Below are 27,290 nucleotides of genomic sequence, written 5' to 3'. Positions count from 1 at the left end.
CCAACCTGGAACTGCCAGGGGTGTCAGGTTGGTATTGTCAGTTCAGGGATACTCTCTGGGTCCCAGGCTGCCAGTGCCAAGGGTAAGGGCCTGAGGGGGGCCATGCCCATGAAAAGGGGGGTACAGGGGGATTATGAAGGATGGGGGGGGTTGAAGGGGAGTATAAAGGGGCATTATAAACGTTGACTGGGTGAATGGGAGGATCCTGAATAGGGGGCCCTTAAAAGATGACTGTGGGCGAATACTAGTCTGGATCTCTCCCTAAGCCGACGGGAAACACCCCGGGAAGAACAGGGAGAATCGCGGCCCCTGTTTTTCTCTCGCTACAGAAGCTGCCAGACCTGCTGGATTTATCCAGTATTTTCCAGTGCAAGAAAAGGCCATTAGGCCCATCGAGTCTGCACCAATCCTCCAAAAGAGCACCCCACCTAGGCCCACTCCTTCTCCCCGTAACCCCATCTCATCTGCACACGAAGGGACAATTTTATCATGGCCAATCAACCGAACCTGCACTTATTTGGACCGTGGGAGGAAACTGGAGCACTCAGAGGAAATCCACACAGACACGGGAAGAATGTGCAAACTCCACCCAGTCACCTGGAATCGCACCCTGGCAATGTAAGGCAGTATTGCTGACCTTGACTTATAGATTTATTGAATTTGGATGTTGTTTGGGGAAAGCGGAAGTCTTCAGAAGTTCAGGGATTTGAGATATATTTTGGAAAAAGGGATATGTTCTACATAAACTGTTTGTGTCTTCATGTACTTTCTTTAAATTGTTTTTATTAAAGTTTTCAATTTGACAAAATCCGACAAAACATACAAATTTTTATAAAACTCGAAATATCAAACAAAAAAAGAAAGAGAACACAATCCCGGCGCCCCAGCAACTGGCGGTGATTATTTCCTTGAAGTTATAAAATGCCGCCACCTCCAGTAGAAACTGAATGATCCCAGCACGGTGTACTTCACCTTCTCTCAGTATAAAAACTCCATTAGATCCCCGAACCTTGCCAGGGCACTTGGTGGGACAAGCGACTTCCATCCCAGCAGGACTAGCCTCTAGGCGATCAACGAGACGAAGGCAAGGACATCAAGCTTGGCTCTCGTCTGCAGCCCCGGTGAGTCTGACTCCCCAAACATGGCAACCACAGGACAGGGCTCCGATTCAATATTGAGAATCGGCGACATGGTGCTAAAGAAGGAGACCCAAAAGCTCACAGGTTTGGGACAGGACCAGAGCATGTGCTTGTGATTGGCCGGGCCCCCGGAGCACCGCCCACACCTATCGTCTACCTCTGGGAAAAGAATAATAATAATGGCTTATTGTCACAAGTAGGCTTCAATGAAGTTACTGTGAAAAGCCCCTAGTCGCCACATTCGGGGAGGCTGGTACGGGAATTAAACCTGTGCTGCTGGCCTTGTTCTGCATTACAAGCCAGCTGTTTAGTCCACTGTGCTAAACCAGCACCATACTCATCCTCTCCTTGATTAGATGTGCCCTAAACACTACTTTAAGCTGGATAAAGCCCAGACCCGCACGTGTGGACATAAGAGTTGATCCTATGAAGGGCCTCACTCCACACCTAGCCAAGTCCTACAGGCTCCAGCTCCCCCTCCCACTTCACCTTCATTCCATTCACTGAGCTTACTTCTTCAGATAGAATCCAGCCATAGATTCCACGCATAGATTCCAGGCGGGTTACGCTCCTCAGACCCCACAGGTAAAGGGATCCTTTCCATTAGTGATGTTATTGGCACCTCTGGGAAAGTCGGGTATGTCTCTTGTACTAAATTCCGAACCTGATGACACCTAAGCAAGTTGGACCGCTAGAGCCCGTACTTCACCATTAATTCCTCTAAGATGGTAAATTGCCTTTCCCAAAATAATTTGCCTATTCTCTCCAACCCCTTCCTTTCCCATACCCCAAACACGGCGTCCAATCTCGCCAACTCAAACCTGCGAATCAAACCTGTGTCCCAACTCTTTGCCCTCCTCCTCCTCATCAGAGAAAATTCCAGACCCTCCAAAAATGCCAACATCTCCAACCCCCTTCTCTGGCAGCTCTGATTTGTAAAGATTCTTATAAAAAGCCTCAAATGCACAATTTACTCTAGCTGTAACGGACACAAACTTAATGTTCAAGTCCCTGACCTGAATGATTTCCATGGAGGCCACCTGCTGCCTCAACCGGTGAGCAAGAGGTAACTAGCCTTCTCCTTATATTCATAAATGACCCCCCTCGAACGCCACAGCTGGTGTACCGCCTTAACAGTTGACAACATTTCTTCCTATCTTCTAGGAACTCCAGGTTAGAGTCCCTCGAATACCTGCCACTTCCAGAATATCGTCAAGTAGCTTTTGGTTCTTTTCCCTATTCATGTGCACCTTTTATAATATAATTTCCCCTCTGAGGGGAATGTCAAGGGCTCCCACTGTGTGGAAGGAGAGACAGACCCGTTCCCATTGAACCCTACATTCTCATCTACAGCCTTGGAAATGCGCCCACAAAACCCTATAACCGCCAGTAGCCGTTCGACCAACCTCCATATGGGCTGTTGAGCAGGGCCCACCTCTAAAACCAAGTCCACCAAGTTCAGAGTGTGGTCTAAAATGACTATAGCTGAAAATTCTGCTTTCCTCACGGCGGGAAGATTCTTGTCGGGTGGCCTGATTTATATTACAAGAACACTTGTAGCTAAAGCTAAAGTTTTTTCTGGTCAAACATTTGTGTGTGAAATTATTTTGCTTCTTGCATTTGAAATACTGCTTTCCCCATGCTGGGCAATTCTTCTTTTGCTGTGTATTCTGCGCCCTAGAGTATTTGCATCCTGCTCTTTGTCTGCGATTGCTCTGATCTTTTGGCTTGGACTGTCTCTCAGCATAACATCTCTCCTGGTCTATTCTGTCTTACATATGGAGGAGCTGATGTTTCACAACTTCCACATTTTGATGCACATCTATTGTGTTCTTCAGTGTCAGTTTCCCACCTTGTAGTAGACTTGTACTCACTGAGGGAATTGTCACGCCGAAGACAACTCCAGCGGGATGCCACCACCAAACACATCTTCCCTTCACTCCCTCTGTCAGCATTCTGCAGAGACCGTTCCCTCCGAGACAATCTAGTCCACTCCTCCACCATACCCAGTACCTCACCCATCACCCATGGCACCTTCCCATGCAATTGCAGAATGTGTAACACCTGCCCCTTTACCTCTTCCATGCTTAACATTCCAGGCCCAAAACACTCATTCCAGGTTAAGCAGCGTTTCACTTGCATCTCCTCCAATTTGATCTACTGCATTCGCTGCTCCCAATGTGGTCTCCTCTATATCGGAGAGACCAAACGCAGACTGGGTGATCGCTTTGCTGAGCATCTTCGGTCTGTGCGCATTCAGGATCCTATTGCTTGCCATTTTAACAAAAGACCCTGCTCCGGTGCCCACATGTCTGTTCTTGGCCTGCTGCAATGTTCCAGTGAAGCGCAATGCAAACTGGAGGAAGAACATCTCATCTTCCGGTTAGGCACACTACAGCCTTCCGGCCTGAACATCGAATTCAACAACTTCAAATGATCAGCCCCACCTCGACCCATTTGTTTTCATTCCATTTTAACTGTCTTTTACCATTTCTTTCTTTCTTGAGATACGTTCAATTTCCCCCCCCCCCACCCCCCCCCAATCTTATCCACCTTTCCTGCACCTTTCTCCTCTTTGCTTCCCCCTTCCCCTCCCCCCACACCCACAGTTCATCCTCTGATGTTAGTTTCCCTGCTGTTTGACCTTTCACATCTTTTGTCCTCTCTGGGGACTGCCATTAACACTCCTTCCCCTTGGTATCTGTGGCCATTAGCACCCGGTTTCCCTGGGTTTCTGTGGCTATGACTCATCTTTCATTCTCACTCCACAGTATAAATATTTCACACTTTCTCTGTCTTCTAGCTTTGACAAAGAGTCATCGGACTCAAAACTTTAGCTCTTTTCTCTCCCTACAGATGCTGCCAGACTTGCTGAAATTTTCCAGCATTTTGCCTTTCGTGTCCTTGATATCACATTGGAGCTGGATGACCTCAGCGAGCTATGCTACAAACTGAGAAATCTGCATTCCTGGACCATAGTGTCATCTCATGGGTGCAGCTGTCAAGTTGCTTTCATAGCATGGGCTTCCAACGGTTTTCAATACGAACAGCCATAGGGCTGTCTGGTTATGCAACTTGTAACTCACTCAGACCTCCAGTAGGAAGTGAAGAGCCTGGTTTCAAAGTGACAAAGAAATAGTCAAAATATATTAAAAGGGGAGCCCTCGCACTGACTATTCTTTTGAGGTGAAACTATCAAAGTTACGTTGGTTTTCTCCACTTATTGAAGGATCTGAGACACTGCAGGGAACACACTGAATTACTTACCAACATTTATTATTTGTTTAAGTTTTTAAATTTTGCATAGGTTTCTGTAAAGTTATGCACACAGGCTGAGTGATTTGATTAAACAGAGGGAGAATGGGAATTTGGTCAGCGTGCTAATTATTTAAACCAGGAGGCAACATTGAAGATGTTAATAGAAACATAGAAAATAGGAACAGGAGTAGGGCATTCATCCAATCGATCATGCTCCACCACTCAATGTGATCATTGCTGATCCTCTATCACAGTGCCATACACCCGCTCTGAATGATTAATAATTAATTAGATCCAAGTGAAATGAAAAATGAAAAAATGAAAATGAAAATCGCTTATTGTCACAAGTAGGCTTCAAATTAAGTTACTGTGAAAAGCCCCTGGTCGCCACATTCCAGCACCTGTTCGGGGAGGCTGGCACGGGAATTGAACCCGCGCTGCCTGCCTTGGTCTGCTTTACAAGCCAGCAATTTGGCCCACTGTGCTAAACCAGCCCACTGTGCTAAACCAGACTACAGAATAAAGTTAACTAAGTGGAGGATACTAACATTACAAGGATCCAAACTGCACTAATTAAAAATATGGTGTGCCAAGGATTTGAGGGCAGCTTCACAAGGTTAAATTTGGGCAAAGCAGTGGATCAAATGAGAAGGGCTTTCCGTAGATGGGACATGCTCCCACTGACGCTGGCGGGGAGGGTTCAGACGGTGAAGATGACGGTCCTTCCAAGACTGCTTTTCTTTTTTCAGTGTCTCCCGATTTTTGTCCCAAAGGCTTTTTTCAGAAGTATGAATGCGGTGATATCAAGGTTTATATGGGCACTCCTGGAACCAATCCGCGGAGAAAGGGGCTTGGCTCTCCTGAAGTACCGTCCTGCAAAGGTACGAGCAAGTGGGACAGGCCATTACCCACGGCAGCCTCCGCGCCCACTTCCGGGACCCGATTCTCCCCCCCGGGCAGGGCTAGGGGCGGGCCCCAGGGCGTCATGCCGGCGCAGCCTTGACGACCGTCGTCAAGGCCGCACGCCAAGCGTCACGCCGGCTGACGCACACGGCAAGACGTGGCGGCTTGATCTTGTGGGGCGGCGGAGGGAAAATAGTGCGTCCGTTATGGACGCAAGGCCCGTGATCGGTGGGCAACGATTGCGGGCCTATGCCCCCTTGGCATGGCCGTACCACGGCCATGCCAATCGGGCCCCCAGATGCCCCAAATGGGCATCTGCCGCCCGTTTCACGACGGCAGCGAGCAGATGTGTTTGCTGCCGTGTTAAAACGGGCATGTAGGCCCGGCCGCTCGGCCCATTGGCCTCGGAGAATCGCCGCTCACCGTAAAAAATGGCGAGCGCCAATTCGTGGCGTGGGGCGGGCGAATTTAGAGTGCCCAATTCATTGGGCGCGATTCTCCGCCCCCCCCACGCCGGGTGGGAGAATAGCGGGAGGGCCTCCTGACATTTTTCACGCCCTCCCGCTATGTTTCTTAGATAAACAAGTAGGAAGGAGGTGCCTCCACAAGTTTCTGAATTATAAACATACAAATTAAGAGGAGTAGACCACTCAGCCCTTCGAGCCTGCTCCACTATTCATTATCATGGCCGATCTGATTTTAACTTCAATACCACAATCCTGCTTACCCCCGATAGCCTTTCACCCCTTCAGAAATCAAGAATCTATCTAGCTCAGCCTTAAAAATATTCAAAAACTCTGCCTTTGGAAGAAGAGAGTTCCTGAGACTCATAGCCCTCAAGAGAAAAGAATTCTCCTCATCTTTGTCTTGGGAGTGACCCCTTATTTTTAAACAATAACCCCTAGTTTTAGTTCTTCAGCAAGAGGGAACAGCCATTCCACATCCACCCTGTTAATACCCATCAGGATCTGAAAGTTTCAATCAAGTCACCTCTTATTCTCCTGATGAGTGGATACATAACAAATCTCTCCAGGCTTTCCTCATAATACAACCCATCATTCCTAGTATTTGTCTTGTAAACCTTCCCCAAACTGCTCCTAATGCATTTACATCTTTCTATAAATACTGTACACAATATTCCAGATGAGATCTCACCAATGTCCTGCACAATTGAAGCATAACCTTCATAATTTTTCAATCAATTTTCCTCCCAGTAATGCTAACATCCTATTAACCTTCCTAATTACTTGCTGTATCATTTGTGATTCATGCACAGCTCACTCAGATCCCTCTGCATCTTTATTTGAGGAGAAGTTGCATTCAAAAAAGGACAAATGTTGGAGGCTGAGAATTTCCTGGAGAGCTAGTTCCAGGATTTGGTCACTCTTCAGCCCCACATGAGAGGACATCAGGCAGTATAAGAGTCAGGCAGTGCAGAAATTCTTGGGACACTCTCAAACTAATTTGCACCACTGGATACCGGGGAGAGAGGCCAGACTTTGGTGTAGGATAACGCAGTCTAGAACAGCTTTGGCATCATGAACAAAAGACAGCACAAGGTGGTCCAGCAAAGTGTAGAAATGCAATGGTAATAGGGAATTCAATAGGCAGGCATTTCTGAAACCACCAACATGAGTCTCATGTATTGCTTATGTGACTGTGGCAAAGGTAAACTCCCCCACCTAGTCCTTCTTGACTTGCTCACAGTCTTCGACACAGGTTGACCTCACCATCCACCTACATAACTTCTCGACTGTTGTCTAATTGGGTGGGACTGCACTCACCTTGTTCCATTGACATGGTTATGAGAAAAGGTCATGAAATGGCTACATCATTCATCACAGTTAATACCAGATATTTTTTAACATTTATTTCCAACCCTCATCCTGTGACTTCAAAGAATTACTAAGGGTGCTGACCCCCTTGAGATCAGACTTTTTCAACTGACAACAAAAATAAATTTTCCTCTTCATATATAGTCTGTCAAAGGGGCAGCACAGTGACACAGTAGTTAGTACTACTGCCTCACAGTACCAGGGACCTGGGTTTGATTCCGACCTTAGGTGACTGGATGGAGTTTGCACGTTCTCTGTGTCTGCATGGGTTTCCTCTGGATGCTCCGGTTTCCTCCCACAGTCTAAAGACGTGCAGGTTAGTTGGATTGGCCATGTTAAATTGTCCCTTAGTGTCCAAAGGTTAACTGGGGTTCCAGGATTTCGGGGATGGCCGGCCTAGATGAGGTGCTCTGAAAGAAGGTTAATGTAGACTCACTGGGCAAATGGGCTTCCTTCTGCATTAGATTCTATGATTCTATGAAAATGTGATTGGCAAAATAATATTTGAAGTAAATCAGTAGGGAACAATTAACAGGAAGGCAGAATTTCTCTATTTAAAGCACATTCTGAAATAGAAAAAAAGGTTATGCTTGATTTCATTTTTGGACGCATAAAAGCTTAAGTTTAAATTTAGGAAACCATGCTGTACTTTGTTGGGATTTGAGATATCAGCACTTTGATGCTGCAGCTTTTAGCATGATGAAAAAAAATAGATTTGCATTTAAATGGTCTGTTTTGATGTATCATTCTAAAATCAGCAATGAAACAGATTCCATGTTTAAAGAGGTAAACTTCAGCTGCAATTTTAAATGCTGCGAAACTTCATGCTCCTCTGCTGCAGATTACCACCTGCATGGCACTGGCATCACCTTTACATTCATATGAAATAACACATTGAACAATCAGACATATTTAAAATGGTACAGTGCCCCAGGCACTTGCCTTCTTTTTATTTGTCCTTTTATCAATTAACTTAAAGACTCCCAGTTGCCAAATGTTTGCAAGGAAACAATAGCTAATGACAAACTCAAACAATACTGGTGCTTACTCATCTCTATTGTAAACCAACTTGCAATTTTACAATGTCTTTAACACAATAAAATGTATGAGGCACTGCATTCAGATTGACACTGAGCCAAACAGGAGATATTAAGGTGGCTAAGAACTTGGTGGCAAAGGTAGGTTTTACAGAGAATTTTAAATGAGAACAAAGAGTTACAGAGACAGAGGGAGAATTTCAGGGTTTAGCCCCCAGGTAGCTGAAAATACGGCCACCACTGATGGAGCAAATACAATTGAGGATGTGAAAGAGTTCGAAAGTGGAAGGGATGGGAGGTTCAGGGGGGATTTGAGGAAAACTTTTTTACCCAGAGGGTGGTGACGGTCTGGAACGCACTGCCTGGGAGGGTGGTAGAGGCAGGTTACCTCACATCCTTTAAAAAGGTACCTGGATGAGCACTTGGCATGTCTTAACTTTCGAGGCTATGGACCAGGTGCTGGCAAATGGGATAGGATTGGCAGATCAGGTGCCTTTCAGCGGTGGTGCAGACCCGATTGGCTGAAGGGCCTTTTCTGCACTGTATTTTTCTGTGATTCTGTGATTTTGGTGGGTTGCAGGGCTGGAGAACTTTACAGAGAGGGGAAGAAACAAGACCATAAGACCTAGGAGCAGAATTAGGCCACTAGGCCCATCGAGTCTGCTCCGCCATTCAATCATGGCTGATACTTTTCTCATACCCATTCTCCTGCCTTAATAACAATAATCTTTATTCGTGTCACAAGTAGGCTTACATTAACTAATGAAGTTACTGTGAAAAGCCCCTAGTCACCACATTCTGCCGCTTGTTCGGGTACACTGAGGGAGAATTCATAATTCTCAGCTGGTAGGGAATTGAACTCGCACTGCTGGCCTTTGTTCTGCATCACAAACCAACTGTCTAGCCCACTGAGCTAAACCAGCCCCATCTCCCCATAACCCCTGATTCTCCTTATTAATCAAGAACTTATCCATCTCGGTTTGAAAGACACTCAGTGATTTGGCTTCCACAGCACTTCAATGTGTAGGCAAAGGCATCTTAAGTAACTATTTCTCACATTTCATCCCACCAGCCTCCGTACGCAAAGCATAATCCTCTGACATTTTCACCAACTCCAGCGTGATGCCACCACCAAACACATCTTCCCTTCACTCCCTCTGTCAGCATTCCGCAGAGACCGTTCCCTCCGAGACAATCTAGTCCACTCCTTCACCATACCCACTACCTCTCCCATCACCCATGGCACCTTCCCATGCAATCGCAGAAGGTGTAACACCTGCCCCTTTACCTCTTCCATGCTTAACATTCCAGACCCAAAACACTCATTCCAGGTTAAGCAGCGTTTCACTTGCACATCTTCCAATTTGGTCTATTGCATTCGCTGCTCCCAATGTGGTCTCCTCTATATCGGAGAGACCAAACACAGACTGGGTGATCACTTTGCTGAACATCTTCGGTCTGTGCGCATTCAGGACCCTGACCTTCCTGTTGCTTGCCATTTTAACAAAAGACCCTGCTCCCACACCCACATGTCTGTTCTTGGCCTGCTGCAATGTTCCAGTGAAGCGCAATGCAAACTGGAGGAACAACATCTCATCTTCCGGTTAGGCACACTGCAGCCTTCCGGCCTGAACATCGAATTCAACAACTTCAGATGATCACCTCTACCCCACCTCGACCCATTTGTTTTCATTTCATTTTAACTGTCTTTTACCATTTCTTTCTTTATTAATATACGTTCAATTCCCCCCCGCCCCCCAATCTTATCCACCTTTCCTGCACCTTTCTCCTCTTTGCTTCCCCTTCCCCTCCCCCCCACACCTACAGTTCATCCTCTGATGAGGCAGCAGGGTAGCATGGTGGTTAGCATAAATGCTTCACAGCTCCAGGATCCCAGGTTCGATTCCCGGCTGGGTCACTGTCTGTGTGGAGTCTGCACGTCCTCCCCCTGTGTGCGTGGGTTTCCTCCGGGTGCTCCGGTTTCCTCCCACAGTCCAAAGATGTGCGGGTTAGGTGGATTGGCCATGCTAAATTGCCCGTAGTGTCCTACAAAAAGTAAGATTAAGGGGGGGTTGTTGGGTTACGGGTATAGGGTGGATACGTGGGTTTGAGTAGGGTGATCATGGCTCGGCACAACATTGAGGGCCGAAGGGCCTGTTCTGTGCTGTACTGTTCTATGTTCTATGTTCTATGATGTTAGTTTCTCTGCTGTTTGACCTTTCACGTCTTTTGTTCTCTCTGGGAACTGCCATTAACACTCTTTCTCCTTGGTATCTGTGGCCATTAGCACCCAGTTTCCCTGGGTTTCTGTGGCTATGACTCATCTTTCATTCTCACTCCACTGTATAAATATTTCCCACTCTCTCTGTCTGTTAGCTTTGACAAAGAGTCATTGGACTCGAAACGTTAGCTCTTTTCTCTCCCTACAGAGGCTGCCAGACTTGCTGAGATTTTCCAGCATTTTTCCTTTCGTTTCAGATTCCAGCATCCGCAGTAATTTGCTTTTATCTTAGGTAACTACCTTGGATGTAATGGTGACAATGGAATACGTTCCTGATTTGTGCCCACAAGTGGAACAATCCTGCTTTTTCTTTGATCTGAGCATTGATTCCTGGCCAGAAGTAGCTTATCGTGAGTTCCTGCAATTGAACTGTACCTGGGTGTGCTTCAAGTAATTATTCCAATACGCTTTGTCACATGTTTGGAGGAATTATTACCTGCATCTCCCATAACAAGCTTCTGTCCTATATTGTTGAGTTTTCTGGAATCCTGCGCATGCGCGGGGAACTTCTTATGCGCGCCGGCCCCAACGCAATATGGTGTGGGTGTTCAGGGGCCGGCCGCGGGTGGAATGTAGGCCCGGGGGTGGGGGGGTGGGGAGGAGGCCATCCCGCCGATCGGTGGGCCCCAATCACGGGCCAGACCCCTTCGGAGGCCTCCCACGGGTGAAGGAGCCCTCTTCTACCCCCCACAGGCCCCCCCCCCCCACCCCCCCCAAGCGTTCCCGCAGAGTTCCCGCCAGCAGCGGCCAGGGGTGGACGGCGCTGGCGGGACCCTGTCGTGTTGGAGCAGCCGCCCATCTGGGCGGAGAATCGCCGCAAGCGGCGATTCTCCGAGCGGCCCGGCACGATTCACGCGGCACTGGTTTCGGGGGGGGGGGGGTGGGAGAATCCTGTGTGGGGGTCAGGACGGCGTGGCGCAATTCGTGCGGCGCCCTGGCAATTCTCTCCCCCCCTCCCGCCCAATGGATTTGAAAATGAGGATGAGAATTTCAAAATGGAGTCTTACTGGAATGGGAGCCAATATAAACCAGGGAACGTAGGAGCGATAGAAGAATGGGATGGACAACTATTGTAATCTTGGACTTTTTATTAATTGAATTAGAAACTTCTCGAGGAGAATGTGGCATACTGGTAATATCACTGGACTAGTAATCCAGCAGCCCAGGCTCATGCTCTGGAGTCATATCTTCAAATCCCACCACATAAACTGATGGAATTTGAAGTCAGTTAATAAATTTGGAATTGAAAGCTCATCTTAGTGATGGTGGCCATGAAACTATCATCGATTGTTGTAAAAACCCATCTGGTTCATTAATGCCCGTCAGGGAAAGAAATCTGCCATCCTCACCCATGTCTGGCCTACGTGTTACTTCAGACCCAAAATAATGTATGTGACTCTCATCTGCCTTTTGAAATGGCCTAGCAAGCTATTCAATTCAAGAGCAATTTCAATTTGACATGGGCAACAAATGCTGGCCTTGCCCACGAAGGAATAAAGGAAAAGTAAATTGAATGGATTATAACTCAGAGGTCATCTATTCACATCTTTAGTCACAAATATATTGGTGCTCGTCTCCTTACCTCAATAGTTTTACAAATCTCTTCCAGCTGAGTGACGATTGCTTGGATTCTGTCATTTCCTGCCACCAGCATTGCAATACCATCACTGAGCTCAGTCTGCAAAAAATATCAACGCTTATCATACCAGAGTACCAGCTATTCTAGTCAGCAAAGATAACATAAAAACATACTTCTCCTGTGGATTGAACAGTCCTGCAGTCAACCTAACAGCAACCCCTTGAAGATCATTTTGTAACACTCACTTAATAATCTTTATTAGTGTCACAAGTAGGCTTACATTAACACTGCAATGAAGTTACTGTGAAAAGCCCCGAGTCGTCACATTCCAGCGCCTGTTCGGGTACACAGAGGGAGAATTCAGAATGCCCAATTCACGGAACAGCACGTCTTTCAAAACGTGTGGGAGGAAACTGGAGCACCCGGAGGAAACCCACGCAGAAACGAGGAGAACGTGCAGACTCCACACAGACAATGACCCAAGCCAGGAATCAAACCTGGGACCCTGGAGCTGTGACACAACAGTGCTAACCACTGTACTACCGTGACATGTACTTTGAGGTACTCCGGCATTTCTACACCAAAAGGAACCATGACTAACCCTACATTTCACTCAGCCTACTGATCCAATAACCAAATGAAGCAGGGTTTGCAATCTTCATAAGATATAGGAGCAGAATTAGGCCATTTGGCCCAACGAGTCTGCTCCGCCATTCTATCATTCTTCCAACTGACCCCATCAGGTGCTCATCCCTGTCTTTGCTTCCCTTTCTCCCCAAGTCTTGTTTTCCCTTCCACTTTTTCTAATTTTATTTTCCATGAATTTGTAATTTTTGTATAGCACAACTTCATTCATTTTTGCTCCTGTTTCTCTCTTCCTCTTTCCCTTCTCTGAATCCATGTGCAATTGTGCCTGACAGTCATCAAAGAAGAGTGCGCTGGGAAGTTGAGAAGCATTTGTTTTAATAACAAAGTCAAACATTGGAAGGATCAGGAATAGGGCATTCCATCCCTTGAGCCTGTTCTGTCATTCAATGGCTGATCTGTCCCTTATCTGTATCTACATGCCTCTGGTCAAATGGCAGCAACAAATCATAGGATATCTACCAGGAGAATATGGGAATATGGGAAACAGGTAGTAGATATCATAAATAGTAGCTCACCTGTAATAGGAGGCTATAGTGGTGAAAACCAAGACAAAGGAAGACAGTAAAAATGTATTTTCTTAAGAGACCTTCCAGACGATTTTATAACATATGTAACTCCAATTACTTTCAGGGGTGGAGGGGAGGGGGGGCAGGAAAATGGTCAATGAATGGCTACCCTACTCCATTACACTGGGATTCAGATGTAGGCCCAACCCAAACTGAACTGCTTGTTCACTAGCAGGGTAGCATGGTGGTTAGCATAAATGCTTCACAGCTCCAGGGTCCCAGGTTCGATTCCCAGCTGGGTCACTGTCTGTGTGGAGTCTGCACGTCCTCCCCCTGTGTGCGTGGGTTTCCTCCGGGACCTCCGGTTTCCTCCCACAGTCCAAAGATGTGCGGGTTAGGTGGATTGGCCATGCTAAATTGCCCGTAGTGTCCTAATAAAAGTAAGGTTAAGGGGGGGGGGTTGTTGGGTTACGGGTATAGGGTGGATACGTGGGTTTGAGTAGGGTGATCATCGCTCGGCACAACATTGAGGGCCGAAGGGCCTGTTCTGTGCTGTACTGTTCTATGTTCTATGAAAAGCAACCCATGCCTAAATCACCAGAACAGGATCCTACCCATTGGGTCATCTGGAATTCAACTAGGTACTCAAATAATAAAACTAGATTTTTTTTTTCTTGGCCAATTAGAGTAAAGCACAGTATCAAATTATAAAATAGATAAATGCCAGGCAAGTGATCGCATTGTTTTGCCAAGACACAATCAGCTCCCAGTTTATGTAAAGTAAACATATTACTTATAAAGTAAACCATTTGTCACATCAGTGCCAGAATTTATCTCTGCAGAAATCATTAGATAGGTGATGAACAGTAAATCAGTTTAGCTTAGTGACATAGATTTTCTGTAAATATGAACGTATGAACATATAAACAAGCAAATTAGGAGCAGGAGTAGGCCATTTGGCCCTCGAGCCTGCTCCACTATTCAATAAGATCATGGCTGATCTAATTGGCCTCAATTCCACATTCCGCCTACCCCTGATAAAACTTTGACTCCCCTTGTTTCTTTTTTTAAAATTTAGAGTACCCAATTCAGTTTTCCCAATTAAGGGACAATTTAGCATGGCCAATCCACCTAACCTGCATATCTTTGGGTTGTGGGGGCGAGACCCACGCAGACATGGGGAGAATGTGCAAACTCCACACAGACAGTGACCCAGAGCCGGGATCGAGCCTGGGACCTCGGCGCCGCGAGGCAGCAGGGCTGACCCACTGCGCCACCGTGCTGCCCCCCTTGTTTCTTTTTAATACATTTAGAGTACCCAATTCTTTTTTTTTTCCAATTAAAGGGCAATTTAGCGTGGCCAATCCACCTCCCCTGCACATCTTTGGATTGTCGGGGTGAGACCCACGCAAACACAGGGAGAATGTGCAAACTCCACACTGATAGTGACCTGGGGTTTGACTCCCCTTCTTAATCAAGAATCTATCTAGCTCTGCCTTAAAAATGTTCAATGACTTTACCTCCACTGTTGTCTGGAGAAGACAATTCCAGAGATCCACAACTCTGAGGGAAAAATTTCTTATAATCTCCATCTTTAATAGAAGACCCCTTTTTAAAAACTGTGTCCCCATGTTATTGTCTCTCCCACAAGGGGAAACATCCTTTCAGCATCCACCCTGTCAAGTCCCCTCAGGATCTTACATGTTTAAAAAAAACACCAGTCAATCTTCTAAATTCTAATGGGTAGAGACCTTTCCTCCCTCCCCCACCCTTCTCCTGACACATCCAGCAAGTGAACCTTCTCTGAACTGCTTCTAATGCATTTAGATCTTAATGAATATATGAAATAATGGATATTTATGTCCCAAATGAAAACAAATATTACTCAAGATACCTTTTGACGTTTGTAGACATTTTGAAGAGGAGCCACTTCGCAATCTTTGTGAGCGCCAAAGACTTTGCACATTGAGCAAGTTGGAGCCTCACAAGTTAGACAGTAGATATTAATCTTTTCTTCTTCATGCTCTTCACACATTAACTGCTGGTCAGATTTGGTGTGCAGAGGCCTGAAGGAAACAAATTATGAGAAGTGTTAAAGTTAAACTAAAATAAAGTGACACTGTGACCATAACTTCAAGAAGTTAACTATTTCTCAAAAAACAATTGCGCCTCTTCCACCAACCCTGCCCCAATATACCTCGACCCCCATCCAACACACCCCGAACCCTACCCATAGGCCCAACTGTAGCCAATCCCACCCTTAACCCCACCTCTAAACCCAACCCTCACACTAATCCCACCCTCAACACACCCAGTGGTAGGGGAATTATTGGAAAAAATTCTGAAGGACAGAATGAATCTCCACTTAGAGTGGCAAGGATTAATCAAGGATAGTCGGCATGACTGTCGGGGGAGATCATGTATAATAAATTTGATTGAATTTTTCGAGGAAGTGACTAAGTGTGTAGATGAGAGTAGTGCAGTTGCTGTAGTGTACGTGGACTTCAATAAGGCTTTTTACAAGGTCACGCATGGGAGACTGATAAAGAAGATAACAACCCATGGAATCCTGGGTAATTTAGTAAATTTGATCCAAAATTGGCTTCATAGTAGGAGGCAGAGGGTAATGGTCAAAGGTTGTTTTTGTGACTGGAAACCTTTGCCCAGTAATGTACCACAGGGATCGGTACTGGGTCTCTTGCTGTTTGTAGCGTACATTAATGATCTAGACTTGAATGGGGGAGGTATGATCAATGAGTTTGCAAATGATATGAAAATTGGTGGTGTGGTAAATAGCAAGGGGGAAAGATAACAGGATGATGGGCAGAACAGTGGCAAATGGAATTAACCTAAAATGTGTGAGGTGATGCATTTTGGGAGGACTAACAAGGCAAAGGAATACATAATGAATGGTAGGAAACTCAAAAATGCACTCGAAAGTGGTCGGACACTCTAAATTTATTTTTAAAAAGGATAAACTTTCCCCGAGTAGATGGGTCAATAACCAGGGTAAGGTCCAAGAGTTCAAAGGGGATTTGAGGAAAAACATTTTCACCCAGAGATTGATGGGAATCTGGAACTCACTGCTTGAAAGGCTGGTAGAAGCAAGATCCCTCACAACATTTATGAAGCATTTGCATACATGGATATGGAGCAACTGGAAAATGGGATTGGAATAGATAGGTATTTGATGGTTGGCACATACACAATGGGCTGAAGGGCCTCTCTTTCTGTGCTGTAAAGCTCGATAAGCAAGACAACCACAATGCACCCCCCCCCCCGCATAAACCCAATCCTACACCCAACCCCATGCAACATACCCCCAACACCACCCCAAAACACTCCCAACCCCACCTGCAAATTTATCCCCAACCTTACCCCAAACCCAACAAACCCGTTGCAAAACTCCCTCAAACCCAACCACAACCATATAACGTGCCACATATATGTGTAAACCAAAGAAAACCTTGTAAAATTCATCAGCTTTGAAAGTGTGATGTTTAATAACTAACCATACATAGAACATAGAACAGTACAGCACAGAACAGGCCCTTCGGCCCTCGATGTTGTGCCGAGCAATGATCACCCTACTTAAACCCACATAACCCGTATACACGTAACCCAACAATCCCCCCATTAACCTTACACTACGGGCAATTTAGCATGGCCAATCCACCTAACCCGTACATCTTTGGACTGTGGGAGGAAACCGGAGCACCCGGAGGAAACCCACGCACACACGGGGAGGACGTGCAGACTCCACACAGGCAGTGACCCAGCCGGGAATCGAACCTGGGACCCTGGAGCTGTGAAGCATTGATGCTAACCACCATGCTACCGTGAGGCCCCTGTGCAGAGGCCCCTGTACATTCAGAGAAATAATATAATAATGATGATAGCAAGATAAAATGTAAATAAATGATTAATACTTAAATAAATCTAAGGGGACTTAGCAAGTGCTTTCCTTAACTCAGTTATAGTACTTTGTCTTCGATTCAGTCAACCATGGCCTGAAACCCTATTTCTAGAACAATTATTTTGTCATTAATCACGCTGCTGTTTACGGAATATTAATGAGCACAAACTGGCTGATGTGTTTTCCTAAATTACAATAGTGACTACACTTGATTGGCTGCAAAGCACGTTTGATTGTCTATGAATGTGAAAGGCACAATATAAATTATTTTTAACAGTCAACAATTAGACTATTGACCCACTATTGTTATCTGGATAAGCATGACACAACTACAACCTAGATTCTCTGAATGAATGAGACCAAAAGATTCTGAAGTGAAAAGTAATTAAAATAACTTTGCCATTGAGAGTTTGGTTATATCATTAGAACGACTTACATGAAGTTTGAATTAACCTCACTGTGCGGCCCATCAGTCACAGGTTCCTATTGTAAAAGGTGGTTTTATACCAATAGTGCTGTTGATGGTGCGGTGTCATATAACGGGCAATAGCAATGTCACACAAATGTGTAGAGTCAGATTCCCCCCCTTTTATTCATCAATCATGAGTCACTGGCCTTAAACAGGCTTTGATTTAGACCTCCAACAACAAATAAGTTGTTGGAATCTGAGCCTGAATTTTACATTGCTCGGGCAAGCGGGCATTCTACCAGGAAGCATGTGAAATTTCACAAGACAACATCGGGCACGCATCCTAATGTCATCATGCACACGTGTGTTATTTCGGTCAGCAGGCATTACGTGAGAGTGAGAGCCAGAAGTTTAGTCCATTAAGGGGCCAGTTGAAAGCAATTTTACTTTTACACTTGGGAGGGCTGGAAAATTGGCCAAGTGGCCGTTACATTTTAGCTGCAACATTGATCCAGAGCAGGATGAAGTGTCAGGGCTGAAATAAAATTTGACAAGGTGTTTGGGGACTGAGTGCTTGAATGCACAATCTAGACTGTTTGCCGAATTTTTTCATCCATTTGTTTTGTACTGGTTTTCATCTCCCTGAGACAACTCTACAACAGCTGTCCTCATGAGGGAGCTGTCTCAGACAAGCACCAGCACGCATCCTCCTTGTCTCAGCCAAACGTGCCCATGCAAGAGGAGAGAAATTCAGGCCCTGGAATTCTTTGTTAGTTGAAGCAAGGGTCAATACATTTTTAAAGGAAATCAGAATCTTTATTTGGAACAGTGGAAGAGGGCTATTGAGAGAGATAAAGGCAATGGGAGTAGTTTTGGATGGTTCTCAATAAAAATCAGCACAGGCCTGATCCAAATAGCCTCGTACTATTTGAGAAACCTCAAACAAAAGATGAAGAGGTAACATTGGACCACTGATGTCATGCTTGTCCATTTGAATATTGCTCTGAAAAACCCAGTTACCTGTAAAAAAAGCCTTACCAAAATTGTAAACTGTGGAACTCAAAAGTTTCCTTCTTTCTGTCCTCCGTTTTCCGTTTTTTTGTCCCAAGCTTGATGCTCCCTCAGCAGTATTGCCCAACTTACCTTCTCGTTCCTCTTCTTTCCAAGCATGCTGGTTTCTTAATTTTAAAACTGTGACCATTTTTACCCATTACTATTTGGATTTCCATTGTGGGGCAGTCCACTCTGACCTCAAGGGGATTTGATATTGTCTCTTCACACTTACGAACAATGGAATCCCTAAATGGAACTGGGGGCAAACATACTTCTTTTCCCACCTTAGCTGAAAGAATAATGCAGGAGTGAACGGTTGTAAGGGGGGTGGAACAGCGCAAACTGTGAATCAGCAAAAACAAAAGCAAAGCTGCAGAAGAATTCTGCAGTTGCAAACCATTCACTAAAGTACATGTATTCTCTGTCCAGTTGTCTCTAAATAAAGCATATTGTGTAACCTGGATGATTCTTGCTTGTAGATGTCAATGATATTTTCCACCAGGAGATTTCTCTGCAGGCCATAAACTCCGTGGCGATCAAGTACAACCTCATGTCGGCAGGAAGGGCAGCGAAAGCGGCCCCCTGAAGGCACTGTGGTCGAGCCCCTGGACTGCCAGAATGGGTTGGAAGCCTGAGAATGACACACCAAATGAAAATGTCAGTCAGCTCTGCAAGATTAGTCAGCTAAACCACCTGTTTACACATACTGCCTTGTCTTCTTGCCAATCTTCCTCTTTCGTAGTTTTTATAAATTGTTTTTGTTTTGCTTCGATGATACAGTTATGCAGCTGAACACCAGTGCCATCTACCATGCATCCGATAAGGAGAAATGTGCTTTTTTAAAGAAAGGGATGAGCTGGACTCAGTTACAATTTCTCCCCTCCCACCATGATTGGAATCTGACATATTTTCTTTCTCAATTCCCTTCTCTACTGTTCCCCATATTACTTGCAGTTCTGCTCTGAACAATTTCACACACGAGCAGGCTGAAAACCACCTTATCAAAAATATTTTTCTGAAGGGCACTTTTCACCTGATTAAAAAGTCTATGCATTTACTAAAAATATGAACACAGAGAAAGCAGATACTCAAACACCCAAATTATTAATAGTACACTAAAGTTAACAACTATACCATGGCCAAATATTGGTAACAACCGAAACACCTACCTGGAAAACATCATTGGCACATTTTCTACACAAGTTATGCTGACACGGTAAAATCACTACTGGTTTTGTGAACATTTCCAGACAAATGGGACAAATAAGTTGCTTCTCCAAACTGTCCATTGTCTGTGCGCCTCCAAGCATCGGTTTGAATCCCACCGCAAGGTTCATCCCCGAAATCAGGAGGTTCACTTGATCGGTGAAGTTGTACTTAATTTTTTCCCTTTCTGCAGAGCTCTGTTTTTTTCTACCCTTTGCTCTCGACTGAAACATCAACTGCTGGGCAGACAGTTAAATTTAGAATCATTTCACGGGGGTCGTATCTTTTTTCTTTTAAGCATTAAGTCACATGGGCCAACAGTTGAGAGCCCTGCATTCCTCACTCCATATTTATCTCCTGAAATCTGAAACTGAGACGTCGAGCAGCCATTTGTTGGGCAGCTCCTCTCCCAGTCAAGTGATCTTTAGTCATGTTTTGGTATGCCACAGATTAGGTACAAATGCAGCAGTAAATTGCTAAAACAAAATTTCAAATGCTTTCAAAATCAACTTCCACTTTGAGTTTCAAATTCAAAAACTGGAATTAAATCCATAGAAGAAAAGGTATTGAGGTCATTTGCTCCCAATGCCCGATAAGTGATTTTAAATCAATGCAGCTTTTGACCTCTGCACAGCCAATTCTTTTCTGCTCAGCAATATATTCTTGTTAAGTGAAGACCTCTTATTTCACTTTACAAATATTCATCTACTCTCACGAATAACACGTACAGAGTGTGAAAAGATTGCAAACTTATTGATTCGGAATTACTCAAAATCCACAGGCGAGGGCAGCACGGTAGCTCAGTGGGTTAGCCCTGCAGCCTCATGACTCCGAGATCCCAGGTTCGATCCCGGCTCTGGGTCACTGTCTGTGTATGCGTGGGTTTCGCCCCCACAACCCAAAGATGTGCAGGCTAGGTGGATTGGCCACGCTAAATTGCCCCTTAATTGGAAAAAATTAATTGGGTACATTAAATTTATGAAATAAAATCCACAGGCTGATAAATGAACACAAATGATAACATCATGATTAAATTGGGTATAAAGTATAACCACAAATGAGTAGCACCTACCAAAACATTGCCAGTTTCCTATTGGATTGTAATTAAGTGCCCAATTTTGCATGCGAGGTCACAATAACAAATGAAGGACAGGACAGCCTGAGTAAAAGTAGATAAGGAAGTCCGTGTGGAGTTTGCACATTCTCCCCGTGTCTGCGTGGGTTTCACCCCCACAACCCAAAGATGTGCAGGTTAGATGGATTGGCCACGCTAAATTGCCCCTTAATTGGAAAAATAATTGGGTACTCTAAATTTTTTTTTAAAGTAGATAAGGAATTGGGTGAAAGAAAAGCAGCATCTAGGGAGGAATGCCAGGCTGATCTGAAGCACTCAATCGTGAGACTCATGGATTACTACTCGAATCTCAACTATTTCCAACTATAAACAACCAAGTTCATTACAAATGATTGCACCTCCTCAGCTTTTTCCTCCTCCTAACATCATCACCCTCCTCCTCAAAATGAGCCACCCTTAATTCCTGCCCTCACAAATTGTCATCCAATTTACAGACACCTTTTCCTCTCCAAAGTCATTAGATGCATGTCACCTTTCAAATCCACACCCATTTCCTCTATTTAATGTTTGAACCTTTGCCTCACCTGCCACAGCATGAAACAACCCGAACAAATGTCGCAAATTACATATGGCCATGACCATAGTTATGTAGCTCCGAGCTTGCTGCAGCCTTTGAGACAATTGGCCCCATCATCCCCCTCCAATTATTCCCCTCTGTTGTCCAGCTGGGATGGATTGCCCTTGCTCAGTTCCAATTTAACTATCTAATTGTAGCCAGAACATCTTCAGCAATGGCTATCTACCTGCCTCCATTGAGTTACCTCTGGAGTTCCCCCAAGGATCCATCCCTTGCACATGTAGACATCTTTGGCAAGGCCAGCTGTCGTCGCCCATCACCAATTGCCCTCAAGAAGGTGGTGGGTGAGCTGCCACCCTCAACTGCTGCAGATAATGCCTCGCAGGTAACTCATTCACACTCGCATTCTCATACCATTTGAGTAAAGATGGACGTATGAGCTGACAACATTTGGCCCACATGATCGAGGCCTCATGTTGCATCTGCTGCTTTGCCTTTCACTTCACTCATCTGCCTGCCCATACCCTCCACCTCACTGAGACATGTTGCTTGCTACCCACATGGAAATTGATCAAACACCACCATTCTACATATCCTTGCAGTGCGGAATAGATCAGTGATCCTTTTCTTTCATTGGACCTAGATATGCCGGTGGACTCTATACATCTGCTGGCATCAACAGCGGTTGATGTCCTGTTCCTTGGTCAGGTGGGATGGACTCCTGATGCCATTGGTAGGGAGTTACACCCCCTGTCGTTCTCAGGCAATCCAGGGGAGGATCTGCAGGGAGACATTGCTGAAACATGAGGCCATGTGGTATCTCTAAGCCGTGTGCTAGCCGTGTCTGGAGGTCAGGGTGACGATCCAGGAGTTCTGTAGCAGACTATCCAAAACAGATCCTCGTGGTTTGGCAGCACGAGAGCCATGTCCTGTCCAGGTGCTGCACGAAAATAGCTCTTGGCCCTCTAAACCCATCTAAATGGGTTCAAAGAGACACAATAATATGCCAAGAATGGTTCCAGGGATGAGAAACTTCTGTTATGAGGATAGATTGGAGAGGTTGGGACTGTTCACCTTGGAGAGAAGAAGGGTAAGAGATTAGATAGAGATGTTCAAAACCATGAGGGGAATGGTCAGAGTAGATAGGGAGAAACTGTTCTCATTTGTAAAAGAATGACACTTAGGAACACTCAGTAAACAAACGTAACTTTATTATGGTATGTCCTCTTATACCAGCTGCTTCTCTATTTCTTGCTGTACTTCGCATTCCTTGCATACATTACTACAGTAGGGCTCTATGGTGAGTCAAAGGGACAAATATATAGCATTTCCTTCCCGCTTAATCTAAACGTCCCAAAATAAGTTGAACATGAACAATAGTCAATAGGTTAGTCACTACTATAAATGCAGGCAGTTTGGTCGTCATTGACAGCAAACCGTTGCCATTTTCATCTTAACACTTATGGGTACCACTGGTGTTTTCATCTTCACACTGATGAGCGATGGTTGATTTAACTGGAGGTTGTCATTGCGCCCGAATAGACTGGGAGGTGTTGATTTCCTTGACGGTATCTGTTGGTGTAGTGGTTGCAGGAAAGCACCATTTGGTAAGGCCGAAACTGAATTCTCAACAATTTTAGCATATCTGTTTTTTCCAGTCCATAACTGGTCTGCATATCCCCTCCGAATAATGTCATCTGAGGTCTGGACAATGTAAGAGAAATCTTCAGTTTGCGCAAAGACTGTGGCAGGAACCCATTCCTCCCCTGAAGAGTAATTCCGGGCCAAGACTCCTTGTCCCTGGTGTAAAACTCTGTGCTTCACCTTGCTTTCATGCTGTTCACTTGTGCTTGTTGTTGTTGGCACACAAGATTCTTGGTTTTTAGAGGTTTTAGAAGATAAGATGCAGAAAACAGCTATTTTTTCATCATGAGTAATGCAGGAGAGATCTTGGTTGTGGCATGTGTAGTGTTCCGATAGGACAGCAAGAATCTGTTGAGGGTGTTGGAAAAGCAAGCCTTTGTCTTTGATTGCTTTCAAAGCATGGGGAGGTAGTGGCATACTGGTTTTGTCACTGGGTTAGTAATCCAGAGACCCAGGGACAGCCTCTGAAAATCTAGGTTCAAATCCTGCCACTGCCGATTGTGAATTTGAATCCAATAAATATCTGAAATGAAAAGTTTAATTATGACCAAGAAACCATTGTTGTAGAAAAAAAGACCTGGTTCACTAATGTCCAAAGATGATCTCCAATGCTTCCTTTTCAATCTGGGCATATTTGCACTCAACTTTGCTTATGGTTTGAGAATCAAAAGCAATGGGTCTTTCTTCATCCGATTTTATGATGTGGGAGTTCACCACTCCTACACCATAAGGAGACACATCACAAGCTAAGGGTAAAGTAGGATCAAAGTGCGTGAGGGCTTCAGATTTAAGTAACACTTTGTTGGCCTGCATGAAGGCGTTATTGTATTGGTCTGACTACTTCCACATCTTGTTCTGGTACAAGAGGTTATGTAATAACTTCAGAATTGTTGCCAGGTTTAGGACAAATCTTCCATAATAATTCAACAATCCCAGGAAGGCACGTCACTGGCATATATTTCGCAGAACACGTTCCTCTGTTATGGCCTTAACCTTAGAATGAGATTTGTGAAGGCCAGTGGTGCCAATCACATGTCCCAGGTCTCAACAGCTGATTGGAAGAATTCACACTTGTCCGTATGGGCTCGCAGACCATAATCTTCCGATCTTTGAAGAGTGGCATCCAAGTTTCAAAGGTGTTCCTCTTCATTTATTCCAGTGACTAGGATGTCATTCAGCTATCACTGGACTCTGCTCAATCTGCTCCGGATCTAATCCATTTCCCTTTACAAAACTGTAGGAGCAGATGTGATACCGAACAGCAGTCTTCGGTACAGGAGCAAACCCTTTGTGTCATGATTGTCAGAAGTTCCCGTGACTCTTCTTGCCCACATTTATCTGCAAGTAGGCCTGGCTCAGGTCAACTTGCATACAGTTGAGTCTCTTACAAAGAACAAAACAGCACAGGAACAGTCCCTTTGGCCCTCCAGGCCTGCTCTGACCACGGTACCTGCCTAAACTAAAACCATATGCACTTATGGAGTCCGTATCCTTCCATTCCCACCTTACCCATATATTTATCTAGATGCCAAATAAATGCTGCTATCGTACCTGCTCCCACCACCTCCCCAGGCAGCGCGTTCCATACATTTACCACCCTCTGTGTAAAAAAAACTTGCCTCGCACATCTGTTCCAAACTTTTTCCCACGGACTTTAAACCTATGTCTCCTAGTACCTGTTCGCCTACCCTAGGAAAGAGCATCTGACTATCCACTCTGTCCATGCCACTCAATCGTCTAGACCTCTATCAGGTTATCTCTCAACCTCCGTCATACCAGTGAGAACAGACCGAGTTTATCTAACCTCTCCTCATAGCTAATGCCCTCCATACCAGCCAACATCCTAGTAAACCCCTTTTGTACCCTCTCCAAAGCATCCACATCTGCCTGGTAGTGTGGCGACCAGAATTGTACACAATATTCCAAATGAAGCCTAACTAGGTCCTATACAGCTGCAACATGACTTGCCAATTTTTATATTCAATGCCCTGACCGATGAAGGCCAGCATGCCGAATGCCTTCTTAACCACCTTATCCACATGCGTTGCCACTTTCAGTGATCGGTGGACATCCACGCTCAGATCTCTGCCTGTCATTGCTCGCAAGAGTTTTGCCATTTACTGCATAATTCCTACATGCATTGGACCTTCCAAAGTTTACCTCATACTTGCCCGAATTAGACTCCATTTGCCATTTATCCGCCCAAGACTCCAACCAGTTTATATCTTGCTGCATATCTGAGGTACAGGCAACTAAAAACAGATAAAGCAGTTGAGGAATACAAGGAAAGGAGATAAGAGCTCAAACAGGGAGTTAGGAGGGCAAAAAGGGTCATGAAATGTCCTTGGTAGACAGCATTAAGGAGAATCCCAAGGCACTTTATACATATATTAGGAACAAGAGGGTAGCTAGAGAAAGAGTTGGCCCACTCGAGGACAAAGGAGGGAAATTATGTGTAGAACCAGAGGAAGTAGGTGAGGTCCTTAATAAGTATTTTGCATCGGTATTCACAAAGAAGAGGGACATGTTGATTGGTGGTGTCTCAGAGGGATGTGTAAACACTTTAGAACAGGTTGTTATTACGAGGGAGGAAGTGTAAGCATTAAGGTAGACAAACTCCCAGGGCCAGATGGCATCCTATCCTAGATTACTGAGGGGGGCAAGAAATTAAATCACTGGGCCTCTGACAGAAATCTGTGTGTCCTCATTGGCCACAAATGAGATCCCTAGGGCAGCACACTGACACAGTGGGTTAGCCCTGCTGCCTCACGTCGCTGAAGTCCCAGGTTCATCCCAGCTCTGGGTCACTGTCCGTGTGGAGTTTGCACATTCTCCTCATGTTTGAGTGGGTTTCACCCCCACAACCCAAAGATGTGCATGGTAGGTGGATTGGTCACGCTAAATTACCCCTTAATTGGAAAAAATGAATTGGGTACTCTAAATTTATTTTTAAAAAACAAAAAAAAACAAACAAGTGAGATCCCAGAGGATTGGATGATAGCCAATGTTGTACCGTTATTTAAGAAGGGTTGCAAGGGGTAGCATGGTAGCACAGTTGCTTCACAGCTTCAGGGTCCCAGGTTCGATTCCCACTTGGGTCCCTGTCTGTGAGGAGTCTACGCATTCTCCCAGTGTCTGCGTGGGTTTCCTCCGGCTGCTCTGGTTTCCTCCCACAGTCCAAAGTTGTGCAGGTTAGGTGGATTGGCCATGCTAAATTGCCCTGAGTGCAGGTCCACAGATCCTTAAAAGTGGCAGCACAGGTGGAAATGGTGGTAAAGAAAGCATATGGCATGCTTGCCTTCATAGGACGGGGTATCGAGTATAAAAGCTCGAAAATTATGTTATAATTATGTAGAACGTTGGTTAGACCACATTTGGAAGACTGTGTCCAATTTTGGTCACTGCACTACCAGAAGGTTGTGGAGGCTTTGGAGAGAGTACAGAAAAGGTTTACCTGGATGTTGCCTGGTATGGAGGGTATTAGCTATGAGGAGAGATTGAATAAACTGGAATTGTTCTCCATCGAGAGACGGAGGCTGAGGGGCAACCTGACAGAGGTTTATAAATTATTAGGGCTATAGGTGAACAGTTGGAGGCTTTTTCCCAGGGCGGAAATGACAATTACAAGAGGCCACAAGTTCAAGGTGAGGGGCGGGGAAAAGGTTCAGTGGAGATATGCGAAAAAGGTGGTGGTGGTCTGGAATGCACTGCCAAGTGAGGTGGTTGAGGCAGATAGGTTAGCGACCTTTAAGACTTATCTGGACAGGCACATTAACAGACGGTTAGTCTAGATAGGACACGTGATTGGTTCAGGTTTGGAGGGCCAAAGGGCCTGTTTCTCTGCTGTATTGTTCTTTTTATCCTCTGGCAATCCTCTTCACTATCCGCAATTCTACCAATTTTGGTGTCGTGGCACCTGGAAGGCAGTATGCCATTCAAGTGGATTGGTGACTGTGCTACAAAGGAAACTGTTTCAGAGCTGTAGGACTTTCTTGTGCTGTACCCCCACCACACTCTTTTCCCCCTTCCCCTAGAAGCATGTGGTCACTCACTTCCTTTTTTGTGCTTCACTATTTATTTATACAGTCACTACCGTCTGAACCCCGTCTTCCCAACTTGTAGCCAATTAGTCCTCTGATTCGATGTTCTTCTGTTCAAGCAATAGAACTCCGGCACTTTGTGCAGTGCTCCAGCTGAACACTGCAAAAAGATGTACCACATTAT

The 27,290-nt window shown here is 45.2% G+C and overlaps 1 protein-coding gene across 1 annotated transcript in view; it reads right to left on the bottom strand.

Moving 5' to 3' along the window:
* trim54 (tripartite motif containing 54) overlaps positions 1–20,022 on the bottom strand; it is a 66,857-nt gene extending 46,835 nt beyond the window's left edge. Inside the window, exons 1-4 of the mRNA XM_038800026.1 lie at positions 19,734–20,022; positions 19,023–19,195; positions 15,081–15,252; positions 12,036–12,131 (exon numbers count right to left, since the gene is read on the bottom strand). Of these exons, the coding sequence (XP_038655954.1) occupies positions 12,036–12,131; positions 15,081–15,252; positions 19,023–19,195; positions 19,734–20,003 (711 nt within the window). The 5' untranslated portion in view covers positions 20,004–20,022. The remainder of the gene's footprint in view (positions 1–12,035; positions 12,132–15,080; positions 15,253–19,022; positions 19,196–19,733) is intronic.
* Positions 20,023–27,290: the final 7,268 nt, after the last annotated feature.

The sequence above is a fragment of the Scyliorhinus canicula genome, chromosome 6 (assembly GCF_902713615.1).
Source record: "Scyliorhinus canicula chromosome 6, sScyCan1.1, whole genome shotgun sequence".
Classification (NCBI taxonomy): domain Eukaryota; kingdom Metazoa; phylum Chordata; class Chondrichthyes; order Carcharhiniformes; family Scyliorhinidae; genus Scyliorhinus; species Scyliorhinus canicula.
Note: the sequence above shows the minus strand (reverse complement) of the source record. Positions and strands in the feature narration are given on the sequence as shown.